The sequence below is a fragment of the Portunus trituberculatus genome, chromosome 36 (genome assembly GCF_017591435.1).
Source record: "Portunus trituberculatus isolate SZX2019 chromosome 36, ASM1759143v1, whole genome shotgun sequence".
Taxonomy (NCBI): Eukaryota; Metazoa; Arthropoda; class Malacostraca; order Decapoda; family Portunidae; genus Portunus; species Portunus trituberculatus.
Window position 1 is genome coordinate 12648446 of NC_059290.1, and position 22500 is coordinate 12670945.

At 41.2% G+C, this 22500-nt stretch overlaps 2 protein-coding genes across 3 annotated transcripts in view; one reads left to right on the forward strand and one right to left on the reverse strand.

The window, feature by feature from the left end:
- The window catches only part of LOC123513744, a 34899-nt gene that overhangs the window by 12224 nt on the left and 175 nt on the right, over window positions 1–22500 (reverse strand). Inside the window, exons 1-3 of one of the 2 annotated variants that reach the window (XM_045271145.1) lie at window positions 5479–5659; window positions 2102–2267; window positions 1186–1408 (exon numbers count right to left, since the gene is read on the reverse strand). In XM_045271145.1, the coding sequence (XP_045127080.1) occupies window positions 1186–1408; window positions 2102–2267; window positions 5479–5528 (439 nt within the window). In that variant the 5' untranslated portion in view covers window positions 5529–5659. Of the gene's footprint in view, window positions 1–1185; window positions 1409–2101; window positions 2268–5478; window positions 5660–22500 lie in introns of those variants that run through there. The other variant, XM_045271144.1, reaches the window with a different exon arrangement.
- Window positions 1–22500, forward strand: part of LOC123513747 — a 46202-nt gene that overhangs the window by 11137 nt on the left and 12565 nt on the right. The window lies entirely within an intron of this gene.

Here is a 22500-nt window from a genome sequence, read left to right on the forward strand (position 1 = left end):
GGAAGAAATGAAGTGCGTTAGTGAAGAGATGAAAAATGTGCGAGGATTGAGAAACGTAAGAAGGAAGGGAATGAAAGGAAGAGGAAGAGGAAGAGGAAGAGGAGGAAATATATCATAGACAGACTTCTTTGTTAACGCGGAGTAATGTAATGTTGTATCGTATGGTGTACTGGGGCTGTGTATATTTCCTCTACCCCAAGGGACGCCACGCTCAGTCTGGTTCCTAACGCAGCTTAAAGGACAGGCTCACGCTCTGGCTGGCAATCTGCTTGCCTTCCTTCTTTGACTGGTTATACTCTTCTGCACAGCCAGTCTAGTTCTACAGTCTACTGTCTACAGTCACACTCCAGTTACACGTGTAAACTAATTCTGCATCATCACGCTAGCTACAAGCTTCTTCTAGCCGCTGTGACTACAAGTCTGGCCGCTGGCTACTTCTCAAGCCTCCCTCACGGCTGCTAAGCTACCAAGCTACCAAGCCTCCAGTACATTTTGTATCCTACAATAAACACAGGGAAGTTTCCCCGGTGTTTCTCTTCAACCACACCAGAACATATTGATGGTGCCAGCGGTACCAGGACAAATAAGGAGAAGAAGAGGAAGGTTTTTACATATTCAAGAAAAGAAAAAGAATATGGAATAATAAACTGAGAGAGAGAGAGAGAGAGAGAGAGAGAGAGAGAGAGAGAGAGAGAGAGAGAGAGAATTTCAGGAATGTGTGTGTGTGTGTGTGTGTGTGTGTGTGTGTGTGTGTGTGTGTGTGTGTGTGTGTGTGGTCTGTATCTGTCCGTGTGTCTATCTATCTACCTCCCCGTCAACCTGTCTGTCTATCTATCTATGTATGTACCAGGAAGATAACACACCTAACCTAACCTAACCTATCCTAACCCAACAGCTAACCTAACCTAACCAAACACTGACATAATCTAACCTAACCTGACCAAAACCTAACCCAAACCTAACCTAACCCAACACCTAACCAAACCGCCGTGGTACAGTGGAACCATGCGTGCTTTGGGGTTCGAATCCTGTTCACGGTCCGAGTGTAGGTTGGGCTTCCTCACTCGGGGCAACGGTTTCCTAGCGGATGGGCTTTGAGATAGGAGGTACCCCAAACAGTATCTCCTTTAGCCCAGAAATTCCAGTGAAAACCCACAAAGTATAAAAAAAAAAAAAAACACTTACCTCTAGCGGCGGCATCCGTGGACTTGACCCTGCGGTGGTGGCGGCGCTGGTGGTGGTGGTTGTGGTGGGGGTGCTGGGTGGGGGAGGGAGAGGAAGGGGCGGGGGGCAGGAGGTCAGCGGGGAGGGAGCCGGTGTTCATGGCGTGCTGTGGAGGGGCCGCCCCGTGCAGGAGTGGGTCAGAGCCACAGCGAGCCAGTGGTGGGAAGCCTTCTGCTCTCAGGCGCTGTGTGAGAGAGAGAGAGAGAGAGAGAGAGAGAGAGAGAGAGAGAGAGATTCTTATTACTTATATTATGATTCTTATTGTAGTAGTACTGATATTACACTACGTAAATACTACTACTACTACTACTACTACTACTACTACTACTACTACTACTACTTTTACTACAACCACCAACAGATTCTCTCTACCAATCATTCATTCCTTTCTCCAACAATTAAATCATCATCCTTCTACACACACACACACACACACACACACACACACACACACACACACACACACACACACACACACACACACACACACACGGCCCGGTAGCTCAGTGGTTAGAGCGCTGGCTTCACAAGCCATAGGACCGGGGTTCGATTCCCCGGCCGGGTGGAGATATTTGGGTGTGTCTCCTTTCACGTGTAGCCCCTGTTCACCTAGCAGTGAGTAGGTACGGGATGTAAATCGAGGAGTTGTGACCTTGTTGTCCCGGTGTGTGGTGTGTGCCTGGTCTCAGGCCTATCCGAAGATCGGAAATAATGAGCTCTGAGCTCGCTCAGTAGGGTAATGTCTGGCTGTCTCGTTAGAGACTGCAGCAGATCAAACAGTGAATCACACACACACACACACACACACACACACACACACACACACACACACACACACACTTGTTCTTCCTTTCATTCCCCTGTGTTGGCATCTTACCTGCACGGTGGGGGACAGGATGGGGGAGGAGCATCCTGAAGGGGGCCTGGAGGTGGAGCGTTTGGACCCCACCGAGGAGGAGGAGCGATAGGACCTGGCGATGTCTGTCAGCTGGCGAATTTGGTCATCAGAGAAGTCGGGATGGCGGAAAGGCAGCGTGCGTTTGCTGGAGGGTAGAGTGAGGTGAGGTTAGGTTACGTTAGGTTGAGTTAGGTTAGGTTAGGTTAAGTTAGTTTGGGTTGGGTTTTATATTCTGCTTATTATTTGGTGATTTTTTTTACAGCTTCAGAAATTCATGTGGGGGATTAGAATAGTGATGACTCTAGCCATTAATCTTCTAACCTTCATATAGACCCTTGCTAATGTCAATAAAATCGTCTAATCGTACTCAAAATTCACGGTAAAAATGCCTTCCAGTATTGAAGGGGTTAAAAATGGGTTAGCTTGGGTTGCGTTAGGTTAGGTTAGGTTGGGCTGGGTTGCGTTACATTTGGGTTAAGTTGGTTTCTAAATTATCATCTTGGGTTAGGTTAGGTTGTTAGTTTGGGTTGGGTTAGGTTAGGTTAAGCTAGTTTCAAAAAGGTTAGCTTAGGTTGGGTTGCAATACGTTATATTTGGTTAATTTAGGCCAGGTTGGGTTAAGGTTAGGTTTTGATTGAGTTGGGTTGGGTTGAGAAGTTGGATTGGTTTAAGTTAGGATAAAATGGGTTTGGTTCAGTTCAATTAGGTTAAATTGATTAAATAGATGTCATGTTAGGTTATGTTAGGCTTAATTAGGCTAGATTAGGTTAAGATTGAATTGGATTAGGTTGAATTAGGGTGAGGTTAGGTCAAATCAGGTTTTGTTAGGTGACAGAGAGGCGTGAGTGTCCTTGGTGGTATGGCAGGGCGTGAGAGGCTATTTACTTCCACACTCACGCACAAAAAAAGTAAAGAAAAGTGTAGTTAATGAGTTTTGAGGCCAAGATGAGATGCAATCAGTGGACCAACGTGGGAGGAGCGGAATATTGTGTTTACCTGGGAGAAAATGTGGCGGTGGTGATGCGAATTACGTTTTCTTCAAGAGTGGGAAAGTGAGGGAAGGAAAATGAACACCAACATTATTAGGAAAGAATCGATAATGTTATGTTACTTACTAAACCACGTATTTATATTTTTACCTGTTATTAATTGTTATTCTACCTTATTTTTATACCTTTACGTATTTTTACCTGCTTACTGTTACTCTACTTTATTTTGTGTGTTTTATTTATATTTTTACCTGTTATTAATTGTTATTCTATCTTATATACCTTTTATTTAGTTTTTTTTATTTTATCTGTTATTAATTGTTATTCTACCTTATTTTGTACCTATCGTCATTGCAAACACTTACGTACCTTTTTGATAATGTATTGATTCATTTTATCTTTAGTTTCGCCCTATTTCACTCAATGGAGCATTAATAACATGTATGGACCTCTTTGTCAATTCCAATCCTCACCACCACCACCACCACCACCACCACCACCACCACCACCACCACCACCACAACACAACAACAACAACAACAACAACAACAACAACAACAACAACAACAACAACAACAACAACAACACCACACCACCACTACTACTACTACTACTACTACTACTACTACTACTACTACTACTACTACTACTACCACCACCACTACCACCACCACCACCACCACCACCACCACCACCACCACTACTACTACTACTACTACTACTACTACTACTACCACCACCACTCCTTCCATCGGTCAAATCCACGAGTTTTGTTTTCCTCCTGTTGCGCTTCTCTCTCTCTCTCTCTCTCTCTCTCTCTCTCTCTCTCTCTCTCTCTCTCTCTCTCTCTCTCTCTCTCTCTCTCTCTCTCTCTCTCTCTCTCTCTCTCTCTCTCTCTTCTCTCTCTCCCTTCTTCCCTTTCTTTCCCTTCTCCCATCTCTCCTCTCCTTTCCTTAGTCTTTTCTCTCTTGAACTAACCCATTACAGCCATCCATCATCCCTTTCCTAGCCCTCAATCCTATTCCGTGGTTTTAAACACCACTTAACACGGCATTTGAATCCTTAACATTGGATCCGATTCCCTTTATGATTCCTTATGTCAGAAAGGAAGGGGGTTTTGATACCTTAGGGTTGTTGTTTTAAGGTTAATTAGAGAAATAAATAGATAAGTAAATGAAGAGATAGAAATAAAGCTTAACTCGAAATAATAGCTAATTTGATAAAAAAAAAAAAGTATTATTAGTTCAAATTCCTACAATAGCTTAATTTTTCTGCCGCCCAGTCAAACATTTAGCGTGAAATTACCGGTGTTGCCTTTTAATCTAGTTTTGCAAGCCATTTACCGATGCTAACGGCGTAAATTGGTTTATTGAAGAGGAATGCTTTGGTAAACAGGGAAAGTTGATTAACTACCCCGTTGGAGAGGCATAAGCACATGTAGAGGGAGGGGAGGGGAGGGGGAGGAAAGAGATGAGATGGGGGTGTTACAGGAAGCGTGAAAATAAGTTTGGAGAGTCGATGGAACGTGGCATTTTAGAATACGGGTTTATAGTGGGCTACACGGGTTTTTAAAGATGTTTTTACTGTTCTAGTGGCAGTTTCACAATATTTCTCCTTTATTAAGAGGCGGAAACACTCTTGAGGATTCTTTGTGGTCTTTGAAAACAGGTGTTGTGACCAAACATTTCAAAGTACGGGATTATAATGAGCTATCAGGTTTTAAGGGTGTTCTTACTGTTCTAGTGGCAGATTAACACTACTTCTATATTACTAACAGGTAAAAGACTCTTGAGAACCCTTTGTGGTCCTTGAAAACACGTGTTGTGAGTAAAACATTTCAAAATATGGGTTTATAATGAGCTACATAAGTTATAAGGGTGATTTTACTCTTCTAGTGGGAGATTAACACTTTCTTCATTATTAACAAGTAAATCAGTAAATCACTCTTGAGAATCCTTTGTTGCCTTTGTAAACAGACATGGCGATCAAAAAGCAAAAAAATATGGAAGGTACACGGGTTTTGAAGTGTGCTTTTACTGTTTAGTGGCAGATTAACATTATTTTTTCATTATTAATAGGCGAAGCACTCTTGGTAACCCTGCTAGCCATGTTTGTATCGTTTGAAAACAGGCGTGGTGAAAGCAGTGATTATGGTAAGTTTAAAGGTTTTGAGGGCGTTTTTTACTGTTCCAGCGGCAGATTAACACTCTATCTTCATTATGAACAAGCGAAACACTCTTCAGAACCCGGCCAGTCATGTTTGTGGCATTTGAAAAGTGTCGTGGTGGGGAACAAAGAGGGAATCGTGCAATCTGTAACATTAAGATCAAGATTAAGATTATTGTTTACACTCGTGCAGTCTCTTACCCTTCAGTGTTCTTGTCTGTGTTGGACTGAGGCTTCTGCACTTGTCCCATCTTGACAAAACGGACAGTCTTTTTCCTCTTCTTCCCTTTTCTTTTTATTTCTTCCTTTTTTTCCCGCCTTTTCCCTTGAATTTTTTTTTATTTTTCCCTTTTTTTTACCGCTTTTCCCCTTTTTCTCTTTCTTCCTTCTTTCCTTCCTTCCTTTTTTCCTGAACTTTTTTTTTTTTTGCCCTTTCTCCTTTTCCTTCTTTTCTAAATTATCTTTTTCCTCGTTCCTTGTTTTCCTCTCTCTACTTTTCCTCTCTCTACAAACTTCCTTCTCTCTCTCTCTCTCTCTCTCTCTCTCTCTCTCTCTCTCTCTCTCTCTCTCTCTCTCTCTCTCTCTCTCTCTCTCTCTCTCTCTCTCTCTCTCCTTATTTACTTAATATTTTCTACTTTTTAGCTTTTTCCTCTGCGATTTTTTTTAGTTTGTTTCCTTTTCTTTCTTTTCTCTCTTTTCCTTTTATCTCCTTGTCTCTATTTCCTTCTTTCTTTCTCTGCTCGTCTTTATCTCAGTTTCCTTTGACAGCTTTTCTTCTTTCTTCTTTATTTCTCCTGCCTTTTTTTATTATTCTCTTCCTTTTTCCCTTTCTTTTATTTCCTTCGTTGTCGTTTTCTCTCTTCTTCTTATTCTGTTTCCTTCTTTTCTGGTTCTTATTTTATTTCATCCTGTCTTTCTTTCATTCAATCTTCTTTTTCCTCTTTCCTTCTTTGTTTTGTTTTCCTATTTTCCTCTTATTTTAATGTTAGTTTTCTCTTTCTTTTTCTTCTCTCTTTCTCTTATCTCTTTCTTTTTCTCTCTTTCTTTCTTTCTTCTCGTCAGATTTATAACTTTTTTTTTTTTCTTCTCTTGTTCTCTTTTCCTTTTTTATTCTTTGTTTTCTTTATATTCTTTGTTGATCTTTTCTTTATTGAGTGTTCTTATTTTGATTTTCTCTTATCTCTTTCTCTCTCTCTCTCTTTCTTTTTCTCTTTCTCTCTTTCTGTCTCCTTAAATTGAGTTCGTAAAAATAACATGAAAGGGACATGACATACATTTTTACTCTCTCTCTCTCTCTCTCTCTCTCTCTCTCTCTCTCTCTCTCTCTCTCTCTCTCTCTCTCTCTCTCTCCTGTGATCAAAGTTACGTGCTGGCGGATCAATTACCTGACACACAGAGAGAGAGAGAGAGAGAGAGAGAGAGAGAGAGAGAGAGAGAGAGAGAGAGAGAGAGTGAGAGTGTTTAAAGGAGAACAAAGATTCCAATACCTTCTAGTACAGAGAGATAAGTGTGTGTGTGTGTGTGTGTGTGTGTGTGTGTGTGTGTGTGTGTGTGTGTGTGTGTGTGTGTGTGTGTGTGTGTGTTGACGTCACTCTTTTACTTAGAATTTCACTTGAGATTTGCACTTATACATTTTTCATTACTACTACTACTACTACTACTACTACTACTACTACTACTACTACTACTACTACTACTACTACTACTACTACCACCACCACCACCACCACCACCACCACCACCACCACCACCACTACTACTACTACTACTACTACCACTACACCACCACTACTACTACTACTACCACTACTACTACCACCTGCACACACACCACCACCACCACCCACCACTGCTGCTACTGCTGCTGCTACCACTGCTGCTGCTGCTACTACTGCTGCTGCACCACCACCACCACCACCTGCCACCACCACCACCACCACCACCACACCACCACCACTGCTGCTACTACCACTACTACTGCTACTACTACTGCTACTGCACCACCACCACCACCACCACCACCACCACCACCACCACCACCACCACCACCACCACCACTACTACTACTACTACTGCTACTACTACTACTACTACCACTACCACCACGACTACCACCACCACCACCACCACCACCACCACCACCACCACCACCACCACCACCACTACTACTACTACTACTACTACTACTACTACTACTACTACTACTACCACCACCACCACCACCACGCACTCCTATCGGTCAAATCCACGAAGTTTTGTTTTTCCACCTGTTGCGCCTCTCTCTCTCTCTCTCTCTCTCTCTCTCTCTCTCTCTCTCTCTCTCTCTCTCTCTCTCTGGTGTGAAAATATAAAAGAACTGAGAGAGAGAGAGAGAGAGAGAGAGAGAGAGAGAGAGATGGAGGAAAAAACTATCGATCGAACCCTTGGCTCTCTCTCTCTCTCTCTCTCTCTCTCTCTCTCTCTCTCTCTCTCTCTGCGTCTTACATTTGCGCTGCGACTGTGTGTGTGTGTGTGTGTGTGTGTGTGTGTGTGTGTGTGTGTGTGTGTGTGTGTGTGTGTGTACATGCGCAGGCGTGTGTGCGTGCGCGAGTGGGTGTACACTACTCACACACACACACACACACCAAATCTTCCAAATTCTTCTACAGGTCTCTCTCTCTCTCTCTCTCTCTCTCTCTCTCTTTCTCACGGGTTGGAGTGCGGAGCGGGCTGTGTGAAGGCGGCGCGGGCGTGGACAAGACTGCCTTCATAGAGATACTGTAACCACCACCGCCACCACCACCACCGTCGCTAGGCAACTCCTCCCACGCCACCACCACCACCACCACCACCACCACCACCCAGCACCGACATTAGCTTCGTTATTTTGTGCAGGAGTGTTGTAGCAGTTGTAGTAATAGTGGTTGTTGAAGCGATGATTGTGGTGGTGGTGGTGGTGGTGGTGATATTGTTAATGGTGTTAGTAATGGTGATGCTGTTGTTATTATTGTCATTGTCAGTTATGGTTGTTATTGTTATTATTATTTTTTTGTCTTCTTCTTCTTCTTCTTCTTCTTCTTCTTATTATTATTATTATTATTATTATTATTATTACTATTTTTATTTTTATTTTAGTTTTCACTGCTGCTACTACTACTACTACTACTACTACTACTACTACTACTACTACTACTACTACTACTGATGATGATGATGATGATGGTGGTGGTGGTGATGGTGATTAAATGGAAATAAACAAGGAATCCCAATGATAAAGACTAATGGCGATGATGATTTCAATTTTTGATTACAATATCACTTAATTTTCCCAATACCATAAATTTCCTCTTTCATTCAATCTTGTATGAAAATTCTTGTCCTCAAACCCATTAAGAAATTACTTCCCCTTCATTTTTTTTTCGTGTCTTTCCATTTTCATTCCCTGTCACGTGATGGGAATTGAAATAGAAAAATAAACAATAATAATAATAATAATAATAATAATAATAATTCATTCATTTATCTTATCTTAATTTCATTCATAAATTTCACCTGCTGTCATTAACCCCTTCAATACTGACACAGTTTTACCTTGATTTTTGTGTACCATTAGACCATTTTATTGACATTGTGAAGGGTCTGTGGCGTTCAAAAGATTAATGGCCAGAGTCTTCACTATTCTAATCCCCCACTTGAGTTTCTGAGGCTGTATAAAATCACCAAATAGTCACCAGAATGAATGTGGAAGCGCGTCATAGTACTGAAGAGATTAACCACTTCAATACCAGAACACATTTTTACCTTGAGATTTCTGTACCATTAGACCATTTTATTGACATTAGGAAGAGTCTATGGAGGTCAGAAGATTAATGGCCACAGTCTTCACTATTTTAATCTCCGACCTAAGTTTCTGTAGCAGTATAGAATCACCAGATAGTAAGCAGAATGAATAAGAAAACGTGTCATACTACTGAAGAGATTAATAGTAGAATTGTAGCCTTAGGATTGGTGCAGAAGGGTGTGTGGCACTGTGACGTCACCAGGAACGATCTCATTGGTGGAAATTGATCACATCTTATTTTCATTGTTAATTTTCTTTTTTGTCTTCACTACTTCTTAACACTAGAACAATACATAAACTAGTAGTAGTAGTAGTAGTAGTAGTAGTAGTAGTAGTAGTAGTAGTAGGGAAAGAAAGAAAATTGAAGCTGCTGATGTTATTGTTGATCTTTTTAGAATAGTAGTAGTAGTAGTAGCCCATTTAGACACACACACACACACACACACACACACACACACACACACACACACACACACACACACACACACACACCGGGTAAGGTACGGTAAGGAAGAGTGAGGGGAGAGGAAAGGGGAGGAGGGGTGGGGGCTGTCTTTCCTCACCCCTCCCGCCGTTACCTGAGGTCTTATATGAAGGTTAAAGGTGAGTCTATTCTTGTGCCCTGATAGACAGAGAGAGAGAGAGAGAGAGAGAGAGAGATTGGTGGTTTTTTACTAGTCTGGGCTTTCTTTATATTAATCCATTTTTGCATCAGTCTGTCTGTCTGTCTATCAATATCTCTCTCTCTCTCTCTCTCTCTCTCTCTCTCTCTCTCTCTCTCTCTCTCTCTGTCCTTGAATCTGTCTATTGCTTTCCTATATCAGAACATATTTGTGTGTGTGTGTGTGTGTGTGTGTGTGTGTGTGTGTGTGTGTGTGTGTGTGTGTGTAGGTGGTCGTATATTTTCAACTTTTATGAAATTTACTACTACTACTACTACTACTACTACTACTACTACTACTACTAAAAAAAATAAACAATATTCAAGAAAGAAATGTCTCTCTCTCTCTCTCTCTCTCTCTCTCTCTCTCTCTCTCTCTCTCTCTCTCTCTCTCTCTCTCTCTCTGTAGAGAGAGATCTCTCTCTCTCTCTCTCTTCTCAGATGTCAGGAGGAGGAGGAGGAGGAGGAGGAGGAGGAGGAGGAGGAGGAGGAGGAGGAGGAGGAGGAGGAGGAGGAGGAGAAGGAAGAGGAGAGTCCGAAAATAGAAATAGAATACAATAAAAAATAAAGAAAAGAAAAATATTGACACGGTATATACGTAAACACACACACACACACACACACACACACACACACACACACACACACACACACACACACACACACACACACACACACACACACATCCTAGATCCTTCATACTCAGGCAGGATCTTACCAATCTCATATCCTGCAGGAGAGAGAGAGAGAGAGAGAGAGAGAGAGAGAGAGAGAGAGAGAGAGAGAGAGAGAGAGAGATACGAGGTAGATTATTATTAGTACAGGGTGGGGCAAATCAAATGCCCTAGTTTTGATAGGCTATTAGGAAAAGTAAAACAATACTTACAGAATTATTTGTTGTTTTATTCGAATCAGTATACAATGGCGTTTGTGTGATCACTTTTTGAAGATGGCATCAGGAAGATGGTGGCCATCTGTAGCGATGCACTGTTGAAGGCGATGTCTCAAGTTTTCGCCTGCTCTTCGGCACATCTCAAGGGGTATTGCAGCGACTTCCTCCCGAATTCGCATCTTCAATTCTTCCAAATTGTGTGGCCGACTTCACCGCTCCATTCCCCTAAAGTTAGTGTTTGGTGTGCAGTTTCCAAATTTGGGGTAATTGGACCTTATTTCTTTGAGGAGGATGGAAGATCTGTCACCGTCAACTCTCAACGTTATCTTGCGATGTTGCAAGACTTTTTTGAACCGAAATTGGAAGAATTAAGTGAGGAAACAAATCTTGGAGACATCTGGTTCCAACAAGATGGAGCAACAGCCCACACTGCTCAAGTTGCAATGGTCAAATTGCGACAGATGTTCCCGGCACGCCTCGTCTCTCGGAGGGGTGATGTCGAGTGGCCCCCACGCTCACCTGATTTGAGCATTTGCGACTTTTTCCTGTGGGGATATCTCAAGGAGAAAGTGTTCAGAAGTCGGCCACACAATTTGGAAGAATTGAAGATGCGAATTCGGGAGGAAGTCGCTGCAATACCCCTTGAGATGTGCCGAAGAGCAGCCGAAAACTTGAGACATCGCCTTCAACAGTGCATCGCTACAGATGGCCACCATCTTCCTGATGCCATCTTCAAAAAGTGATCACACAAACGCCATTGTATACTGATTCGAATAAAACAACAAATAATTCTGTAAGTATTGTTTTACTTTTCCTAATAGCCTATCAAAACTAGGGCATTTGATTTGTCCCACCCTGTACTTATATTCTTGATTTTAAGCTAAAAAAGGTTGACAGATTTAGAGTGAAGGTCTCTCTCTCTCTCTCTCTCTCTCTCTCTCTCTCTCTCTCTCTCTCTCTCTCTCTCTCTCGCCATTTTTTTCCCTCTATCTCGAATTTTCTTTGTTATTCTATATATTTCATCCCTCCCCTTTCCCTCTCTCTCTCTCTCTCTCTCTCTCTCTCTCTCTCTCTCTCTCTCTCTCTCTCTCTCTCTCTCTCTCTCTCTCTGGTATTGATCACTTTAAGGCAGAGAGGGAGGGGAGGGGAGGGGAGGGGCGGCTGACTTAACACACAAACCACATATGTTTTACCACACGTGCTAAATTTGCAGGGGATACTTACCTGTTGCTTCTCTCGCAGGTAAACAGGTGGGTAAGTGGGCAGGGGTGGGTGGGACAGGTGGGTAAGTGGGCAGGTGTGGGTGAAACAGGTGGGTAAGTGGGCAGGTGTGGGTGAAACAGGTGGGTAAGTGGGCAGGTGGGTAGGTAGGTTAATTGGTCATTTTGGTGATTTATTGCTCTGTGTACACGTGGATGGATAGAAGGATAGATGGATAGATTGATGAGAAAATAGGTAAACAGGGATAGGGTGTAAGAAATAACTTAATAGATGGATAGATGTACATAGTTGGATAGATAGATAGACAGATAGACTGGTAGATGGATAGACACGTAACTGCATCTGATTTTGGGTCGAAAGCTTCAAGTTTGCATGTCTGTGTGTGTGTGTGTGTGTGTGTGTGTGTGTGTGTGTGTGTGTGTGTGTGTGTGTGTGTGTGTGTGTGTGTGTTATCAATAATGTTCTTGCATCTACGTACAAAGCTCTCTCTCTCTCTCTCTCTCTCTCTCTCTCTCTCTCTCTCTCTCTCTCTCTCTCTCTCTCTCTCTCTCTCTCTAATCCAATGATATGCATTGATTTATATATTATGTTATTTTTTAATGTATATTTACGAGCTCTCTCTCTCTCTCTCTCTCTCTCTCTCTCTCTCTCTCTCTCTCTCTCTCTCTCTCTCTCTCTCTCTCTCTCTCTCTCTCTCTCTCTCTCTCTCTCTCTCGTGACAAATATAGTGTGTTTACAAGAGTGTCTCGTGACGTCATCTTTAATCTCTCTCTCTCTCTCTCTCTCTCTCTCTCTCTCTCTCTCTCTCTCTCTCTCTCTCTCTCTCTCTCTCTCTCTCTCTCTCTCTCTCTCTCTCTCTCTCTCTCTCTCCCCCACCCTTATATAGTTAACTAATTACACTTAAGATCATAATTAACTATGTGAGAGAGAGAGAGAGAGAGAGAGAAGAAGAAGAGAAGAATAATACATAATAGTAATCGTGTGTGTGTGTGTGTGTGTGTGTGTGTGTGTGTGTGTGTGTGTGTGTGTGTGTGTGTGCGCGCGCGTGCGTGCGTGCGTGCGTGTGCATATGCAGGCGTGGTTAGATTTAATTAGGCAGATCATCCCCAATTATCGACTTAATTGATTACACACACACACACACACACACACACACACACACACACACACACACACACACACACACACACACACACACTCTTAGGCGTAAATGAGAGAGAGAGAGAGAGAGAGAGAGAGAGAGAGAGAGAGAAGCACCTGGAAAGTTAATTGTCTATTTTCTTCCTCCACGAAGTAATGGGAGGAGGAGGAGGGAGAGGAGGGTTGTGAAATAGAGAACAAGGAAGGAAAGAGAGGAAAACATGGACAGGATGTAAGAGGAAATGAAGAGGAAGAAGAAGAAGGAGGAGGAGGAGGAGGAGGAGGAGGAGGAGGTGGTGGTGGTGATTGTGGTCTTTTATTTAGCCAATTTAATGGAGGGGAGGGAGGAAAGGGGAGGAGGTGTGAGGGAAAATTGTGTGTACCTAAGTGTGTCCACCTCCTCCTCCTCCTCCTCCTCCTCCTCCTCCTCCTCCTCCTCCTCTTCCCGTTTTCCCGACAATTTTTCTTTTTTTTCCTTTATTTTTCATCTTTTGTCGTCAGTTTCCATAAAGTTTTGTCTTTTTTTTCCTGTTTTCCTGCATCGGTTTCCTTTTTCGTTTTCTGCTGATTTTTCTTACAAGTCAATTTTTTTTTCATACATTTCCCTTAATATTTTTTTTATTTGCTTTTTTTTCCTCTTTTCCTTCTCATTTTCTCACATTTTTTTATTTTCCATTTTTTTTCAAATTTTCCTGCTTAATTGACTTTTCCTAATATTTCCCTTTTTTTTTTTCTTTCCTATTATTTTTTTTCCTTAATTTTCCCTTTTCCTCAATAACTTTTCCCTATTGGTTTTGATTTTCCCATTTTCTCTTTTTTTTTCTTTAATGTTTTGATTTTGCGTCAGTTTCCTCTCAATTTTCCTCTTTTCCCCTCTTTTCCTTTCACATCCTTGTTTTCCTCCTTATTTCCTGTTTTCCTATCAATTATCTATCAATATTCCCCTCTTTCTGATTTCACACCCTTATTTCCCCATTATTTCTGTATTTCCATCAATTTCCCCTCTTATTTTCCCTCTTTTCCCCTCTCTCAACTTTCTCACGGTTATTTTCCTCTCATTATTTTTTTACACTAATTTCCCCTCTTTTTTTCCCTTTTGTATTCTTGTTTTCCTCTTACTTCAGTTTTTTTGTATCAATTTCCCCTCAGTTTTCCCCTCTATACTTTTACATCTTTTCCTCTTAATATCCCTTTTCACTTCAATTTTTCCTATTTTCCATTTTCCCCTCTTTCCTCTTTCCTATTAATTTCCCCTCCATTTTCCCCTTTCTTTACTTTTCATTCCTTTTTTTTTTTTGCATTCATGTAAATTTACCTCTATTTTCCCCTTTTCCTTTTTTGTATCCTTGTTTTCCTATCAATATTCCTTCAGTTTTTCCCCTCTCTCTGCTTTCTCATGCTTATTTTCCTCTTTTATTTGTTTTTCCATCTATTTTCCCCTCTTTTCCTTTCTTGTATCTTTGTTTTCCTCTTATTTCCGTTTTCCTATCAAATTTTCCCCTCAATTTTCCCCTCTCTTTACTTTTTACATCTTATTTTCTTCTTAATATTCCTTTTCCCATCAATTTCACCTATTTTTCACAATTTTTCCCCTCTTATTTCTGTAATACTACCAATTTCCCCTTTGTCTTCCCCTCTTTTCCCTTTCGCATTTTTTTTTTAAACTTTTCCTATCAATTTTCCCCTCTTCCTACTTTCCCACTCCTATTTCCTATAAATTTTCCTGTATTTTCCCCTTTTTTCCCCTCTCCGATACTTGCAGGTAAGGGGAAATCATTAGGCAGGCTCCGCAGGTAAGCCAGTGTGCCCTCAGGTAAAGGGGAGACAGGTGTTCCCCTCATCTCCTACCCCTTAATTGGCTATTAGAGAGAGAGAGAGAGAGAGAGAGAGAGATTGTTTTTATCGTTGAATGTTTGTTGTTGTTGTTCTTCTTCTTGTTCTTCTTTTGATATTCTTTTCCTCCTCCTCCTCCTCCTCCTCCTCCTCCTCCTCCTCCTCCTCCTCCTCCTCCTCCTCCTCCTCCTCCTCTTTATTTTTCATTTCTCTTTTATTCAATTTACTTCACAAAATTTTCCCTCTATCCTTCATCCGCCCCCTTTCTCTCTCTCTCTCCCTCTCCCTCTCCCTCTCTCTCTCTCTCTCTCTCTCTCTCTCTCTCTCTCTCTCTCTCGTTACCATGACAACATCGCGCAGAAATCATGTGTAGCAACGATAAAGAAAATATGAGAGAGAGAGAGAGAGAGAGAGAGAGAGAGAGAGAGAGAGAGAGAGAGAGTTTATTTTCTAAGATGTTAATTTTTGCAATGAAAGAAAAAAAATGAAAAGAAGCAAATAAGAAAATAATGAAGGAAGGAAAGGAAGAAGGAAAGAAAGGAAGAAGAAAAATAGAAAAAGAAAGGAAAAAATAACAAAAGGGAAAGGAGAGAAGGAGGAAGGAAAGAAGAAAAGAAAGAAATGGAGGAAGAAAAAAAAATATAGAAAAAGAAAGAAGGAAAGAGAAAAGAAAAAGAGAAGAAAGAAATTAAGAAAAGAATAATGAAATGAAAAAAGAAGGAAAATTAACAAGAGTGAAAGGAAAGAGACAAGGGAAAAAAGAAAAGAGAAAGGGAAGGAGAAAGAAATGAAAGAAAATAAGGAAGAAAATGAAGAAAAGAGAAAAGTGAAAAGGAACGAAAGAAAGAAGAAAAGAAAAATAATAGAAAAAGGAAGGAAAAAGAAATAAAAGATAATAATAAAAAAACGAAAAAGAAAAAAAGCGAGTGAATAAAGAAAATAGAGTTAGCTTTAATTTCTCTCTTTCATCTCGAGGGACCTTATGGGCTAATTAGAGAACAAGATTAAAGAACAGAGAGGATAACAACAACGAAGAAGGGAATAGAGGAAAGGGCGATGAAGGTGAAGGAAGGAAGGAAATTGTGATAAAGATGAAGAAATGAAAGAAAACAAGATAGACATGAAAAAATGAAGAGAGAGAGAGAGAGAGAGAGAGAGAGAGAGAGAGAATCAACAACCACAAAGAAATGTATCGAACCCTTTATGCTTCATTCAAAGATTCGAACCCCGCGACTCGCACACACACACACACACACACACACACACACACACACAGTATACGTACATATGACTGTGTTTGTGAAGTGTACATAGCGCAAATTTAGACACGCCAGGATGAAAGGAGTAACACGAGGAAGAAGGAAGAGAGGAAGAGGAGAAGGGAAGGAAGGAGGTAAGAGGAGGATGAAAGAAGAGAGAAAGAGGAAGAAGGAAGGAAGGAGAGAAATGAAAGAGGAAGAAGGAAGGAAAGAGAGAAATGAAAGTAGATTGAAAGAAGAGGAAGAGGAGGGAGAGAGGTAAGAGGAGGATGAAAGAGAGGAAGAGAAGGGAAAGAAGATGAAAGAAGAGAGAAGGAGAAGTGAAGGAAGGAGGTGAGAGGAGGATGAAAGAAGAGAGAAAGAGGAGAAAAGTGAGATTAGATTGAAAGAAGAGGAAGAGGAGAAGGAAGGCAAAGGAGGTGAGAGGAGGATGGGAGAGAGGAGAAGGGAAGGAAGGAAGCAGGTGAGAGGAAGAAGGAAGGAAAGAGAGAAGTGAAAGGAGGGTTAAAGAGAGGAAGAGGGAAGGAAAAAGAGAGGATTAAAAGAAGAGAAGAAAAAAGGCGATTACGGAAGATAAAGAAAGTGGAAGAGAAGGAAGGAGAAGAAAAAAAAAGAAAGGAGGAGGAGAAGGAAGAGGAGAAGGAAAAGAAGGAATAGTGAAATAAGAAACAAGGAAACAAAAGACAACGGTAATAAAGGTAAAAATTAGTGAAAAAAAAAAAAATGGAAAATCTTTAAAAATCACCCATATTCTTTTCTTATTTTTTCCTTTTAGACTTTTTCTTTACGTTTTCCTTGGTTGTTTTCTTTACGTTTTCCTTGATTGTTATTTCTTTAATTTCCACAGGTAACAACAAAGTATGAGAGAAAATAGTCTTTCTAAGGGAAACACAAATATTCCTTGCATTTTTCTTCCTTATTAAATTACTGGTTTGAGAGAGAGAGAGAGAGAGAGAGAGAGAGAGAGAGAGAGAGAGAAAATTTATGAAAGAAAACGACAACTTTGTAAGGGAGACTCGTGTGTTCAGTTCATATCTTAACCTGTCTATAATGACGAAGTTTGCATTGCTTTTAGGGGACTGATGGACCATATTAACGTGATTTGGGGGAGGGAGGGGTACAGGGGTTTGGGGAGGGAGGGGTAATTGGATGACTATGTAAGGAGGGAGGAGAAGTAATTTGGTGGGGGCGAGGGGGGGGGGCAGTGTTCCCTGAAACCTCTTTAAGTTAAGTTGTTGTTGTTGTTGTTGTTTTTCTTTCTTCTTCTTCTTCTTATTATTATTATTATTATTATTATTATTATTATTATTATTATTATTGCTGTTCTTGTCATTAACTTGTATTTTCTTCTCATTTTTCCCTTTTTTTCCTCCTCCTCCTCCTCCTCCTCCTCCTCCTCCTCCTCCTCCTAACCTAACCTAACGTAAGCTAATCACTATTCTACTATCAGAGAGAGAGAGAGAGAGAGAGAGAGCGATGGCGGGTCTGTGAAGCAGTTACCGTGAAGCAATAACTCGGAATTCGGAAAGGTTCAACCAGTGCTTCGAAAACTGGCTCTTTTAAAGGGACGGGTTGAGAGAGAGAGAGAGAGAGAGAGAGAGAGAGAAAATATTGCGCAGTAAATAATTCTCTCCCTCTCCTGTAACCACCACTAGCCCCCTTCTCTCTCTCTCTCTCTCTCTCTCTCTCTCTCTCTCTCTCTCTCTCTCTCTCTCAGGTGCGTTAAAACACCTGAACACCTGAGCAGTGCGCCCCCTGCAGCTTCCGTCACCATGGCAACCCGGCACGCACACACACACACACACACACACACACACACACACACACACACACACACACACACGATTGTTGTTGTTTCCATTACGAGATATTTTTCTTTCTTTCATTGCTTCGTTTCAGAGAGAGAGAGAGAGAGAGAGAGAATGATGATAATGATGATGGAGATGATGCTTTCCTGACCTTTATGAAGTGTGTGTGTGTGTGTGTGTGTGTGTGTGTGTGTGTGTGTTATTAGTGGATATTACTACTACTGCTATTACCACACTCTCTCTCTCTCTCTCTCTCTCTCTCTCTCTCTCTCTCTCTCTCTCTCTCTCTCTCTCTCTCTCTCTCTCTCTCTCTCAGCACTTCTCGGAATGAAAATAAGGAAAAACGGGAAAAAATGTAATCTCTCACCAAACACTCTTAATGAGGAAGGAAAATTTGGTTTATATTTTTCCCCTAGTAAATATTTTCCCTCACGAGTTGTTTCCCACACACTCTCTCTCTCTCTCTCTCTCTCTCTCTCTCTCTCTCTCTCTCTCTCTCTCTCTCTCTCTCTCTCTCTCTCTCCCCTTTTTTGTTAATTATTTCCTTTTTCACCTTCTCTCTCTCTCTCTCTCTCTCTCTCTCTCTCTCTCTCTCTCTCTCTCTCTCTCTCTCTCTCTCTCTCTCTCTCTCTCTCTCTCTCTCTCTCTAAACAGACGAATCAGCAGAGGGGCCGTGTTTACTGGTTTGTGTGATTGGCTGGAACCTGTGACGTCATCGTGGTTCTGGTTTCCTATTGGCTGGAACTCGTGACTCTGCTGACTGGCTCCGTGATTGGCTCTCGTGTATTGGGGATGATTTTGTATTTTTATTTATAATTTTTCAGAGAGAGAGAGAGAGAGAGAGAGAGAGAGAGAGAGAGAGAGAGAGAGAGAGAGAATCAACATACATAAAAAAACAATTATTCGTGAAATTATTAAAAAAAAGAATTATATACATAGAGAGAGAGAGAGAGAGAGAGAGAGAGAGAGAGAGAGAGAGAGACTTCAAAAGCTTTAATTTTTGCCTTCAAGTTTCAAATATTCGAACTTACGACACGCGCGCGAACACACACACACACACACACACACACACACACACACACACACACTACGCTGTCTTTATTCTTATTTATATATTCTATTCTTTATCACCATTATTTCCTCTAACTCTCAAAACATTAATCATCATCTAATCTTCTAATACACTTGAATCCCTTTAGAGAGACAGTGCATCCTGTTTCTAATATCCTGATCCTCTTCCTAACAGCTTGATCCTCTTTTTTGACTCTACATCTCTCTTTTTAACAGCCTAATCCTCTTTTTTAGTGCCTTAATTCTCTTTTTAACATTTTGATCCTCTTTCTAACTTTCTGGTCCTCTTCTTACTATCTTGATTCTCTTTCTGATTACTCACTCCTCTTCCTAACGCCGTAACCATCTTTTTAACACCATAACTCTCTTCTTAACGCTCTGATAATCTTCTTGACATCCTGATCCTCTTCCTAACACTCCGAACCTCTTTCTAGTACTGCAATTCTCTTCCAGAAGCGTCGATCCCCTTTTAAGACAACATAATCCTACTAACAGAACACAAAAATTTCTTCCTTAACACTTGTATCCTTTGTTTTTACGACATTAATTCCCTTTTAACATTCCCATTACACTTTTGATACCTTTCCCAACACTCATATCATCTTTATAATACATTGCAATCCCTTGAAATATATCTAACTCCTCAGAATCACTTTCATAATACCCAAATCCTCCTTTTAAATACTCAGAATCCTTTACAACACTCTCAAACCCTGTAAGTGGCTTTCAATATACCCAGATCTTTTTTCTTTACATTCAGATCTCTTATAACACACCCTAACCCCTTGACATGTCCTTCCTGACACTTATATCCCTTTACTTAACTTAGCATCCCTTTAAATGAGAATTAAAAATCTAATAACAGCTCTCGTGACTTCCAAATCCTTTCAAAACATACTCAAATCCCTTTAAATGCCCTTCCTTGCACCAAAGCCCCTTTACTTAATATATCCAGATCTCTTTAAAGCACATTCAAACCCTCAGAATATTTTCCCTTACGCCCAAATCCTTTTAAATACACCCAGAACTCCTTAAATGCCCTTCCTTGCACCCAAATTCCTTTTATTTAATATCCAGATCCCTTTAAAACTTACCCAAATCCTTAGAATATCCTCCTTTTTAAAACACTCAGAACCCCTTATATATCCTCCCTTCCACCCAAATCCCTTTATTTAACATTCAAATTCTTTTAAACACACTCAATCCCGCAGAATCTTTTCCTGAACTTTCATATCTCTTTAAAACACACTCAAAACCCTTAGAATCTCCTCCTGAACACTCCTACATCTTTATAACACACTTTGCGCCTCTTAATCCCACTTATGACGCGCCTCCATCCTCCTCCCGGGAGTGACGTGATGTGACGAGAGGGGTTCGTGACGCGCAACCCTTTCCCCGTGCAGTTCCGTGAAGCCGTGACAGGGAATTGAGTAGCGCGATTTGAGTTATTGTGGGGTTGAGAGTGCGTTCCCACCACCACCACCACCACCACCACATGACACGATACGATTCGATTCCTTATACTCAGCGCGACTCATTGCCTTATACACGTCAGATAAAGGATTTGAAGGGAGGGTTAAAGAGAGAGAGAGAGAGAGAGAGAGAGAGAGAGAGAGAGAGCTATTCTTTTTCTTCCCCACATGAAACTTTTCACCCTTCATTTTTCTTCCTCAGTTTCTTTTTTTTTCCTTCCTTCCTTCCTTCCTTCCTTCTTTATATTTTTCCTTTATTCTTTTTCTGCCCTCTTCCTCCTCCTCCTCCTCCTCCTTCTTCTTCTTCTTCTTCTTCTTCTTCTTCTTCTTCTTCTTCTTCTTCTTCTTCTTCTTCTTCTTCTTCTTCTTCTTCTTCTTCTTCTCTCCTCTCCTCCTCCTCCTCCTCCTCCTCCTCCTCCTCCTCCTCCTCCTCCTCCTCCTCCTCCTCCTCCTCCTCCTCCTCCTCCTCCTCCTCCTTCCCATCATATAATAAGGCATGAATTCAGATAAGAGATTTTCAACTCAATTATTCCGCATTGAGAGAGAGAGAGAGAGAGAGAGAGAGAGAGAGAGAGAGAGAGAGAGAGAGAGAGAGATACTACTACTACCGATTTTGTTTTGTTTAAATTCAATGTTGTTTGTCCTCCTTCCTTCCTTCCTTCCTTCCTTCCTTCCTTCCTTCCTTCCTTCCTTCCTTCCTCACTTCTTTTCTGTATTTTTATTAATTCTTATCTTCCTTTACTTTACTTTTCTTTTTCTTTATCTTTACACACATCCTTCCACACACACACACACACACACACACACACACACACACACACACACACACACACACACACACACACACACACACACACGACATAAAAGAGGAAAAAATTAATACTGTTTGTATAAAATATTCTGGCCACTTACTTCTTGTGGGAAGAGGAGGAGGAGGAGGAGGAGGGAGGAGGAGGAGGAGGAGGAGGAGGAGAGATGAGATGATGGAGGATGAAGAGGATGAAAGAAACGAATGAGCAAACAAGAAGAATAAGGAAGGAAGGAAGGAAGGAAGAGGGAGAAGAAGAGGAAGAAAGAGAAGAATAAGAGGAGAAAAAAAGATAGATAAAAAAGCAAGATAAAAATGAAGAAGAGAAGGGAAGAAGGAAAGTAAATAAGTAAATATTCAAGAGATAGAATGAAGGAGGAACAAGACGGAGAGAAAAGGAAATAAAGAAGAGGAAGAGAGGAGAAGTAACAAACGGAAAAGAAAGGAAGGAAGCAGGAGAAAGAAAAGATGAAGTAAGATAGAAAAAAGAAAGAAAGAAAAAGGAAGAAAGAAATAGAAAAAAAAATTACGTAAGGAAATGATGATGATGATGATGATGAGAGGAGGAGGAGGAGAGAGAGAGAGAGAGAGAGAGAGAGAGAGAGAGAGAGAGAGAGAGAGAGAGGAAAGAAAAACAGGAAAATAAGTGCGAGGGGAAAGATAAGGAAGAGGAAGAGAAGGAAGAGAAAGAGGGAGAAGAAAGAGAAAGAGAAGGAAGCAAGAGAGAAAGAGAGGGAGAAATAAAATGGAAGAAGGAAAGAAAAACAGAGAAAAATAAGTGCTAGAGGGAAAGATAAGGAGGAGGAGGAGGAGGAGGAGGAGGAGGAGGAGGAGAAGACCACCACCTGTGAATACTCCTATAGTTTACTTTCCGCGACCTCGCCTTCGTTCGGTTCCGTGACAGTGACTAAGACTTCGGCTACACTCCCCTCTTCCGCTCTCTTCCACTCCCTCTCTCCCTCACTTCCCCTCCCTCACGGCCTCACACACGGAGGAGGGAAGGAGCGTTAGTAGACGGCATAACGAAGGAGAAAGAGAGAAATAAAGACTTAAAAACACCTGTCAGTCTTTCTAAAGGTGAAAATCATTAATAACAGCTACACATTTCAATCAATCAAACCGTGACACTCCAGAACGTACCTCATTTTTCCAGTTTTTTCTCAGTTTTTCGCCTCATACCTTCCTTCCTCCATCTACACATTTCCACCTTATCTCCTGGGCTTTCTGACTCACCTGTA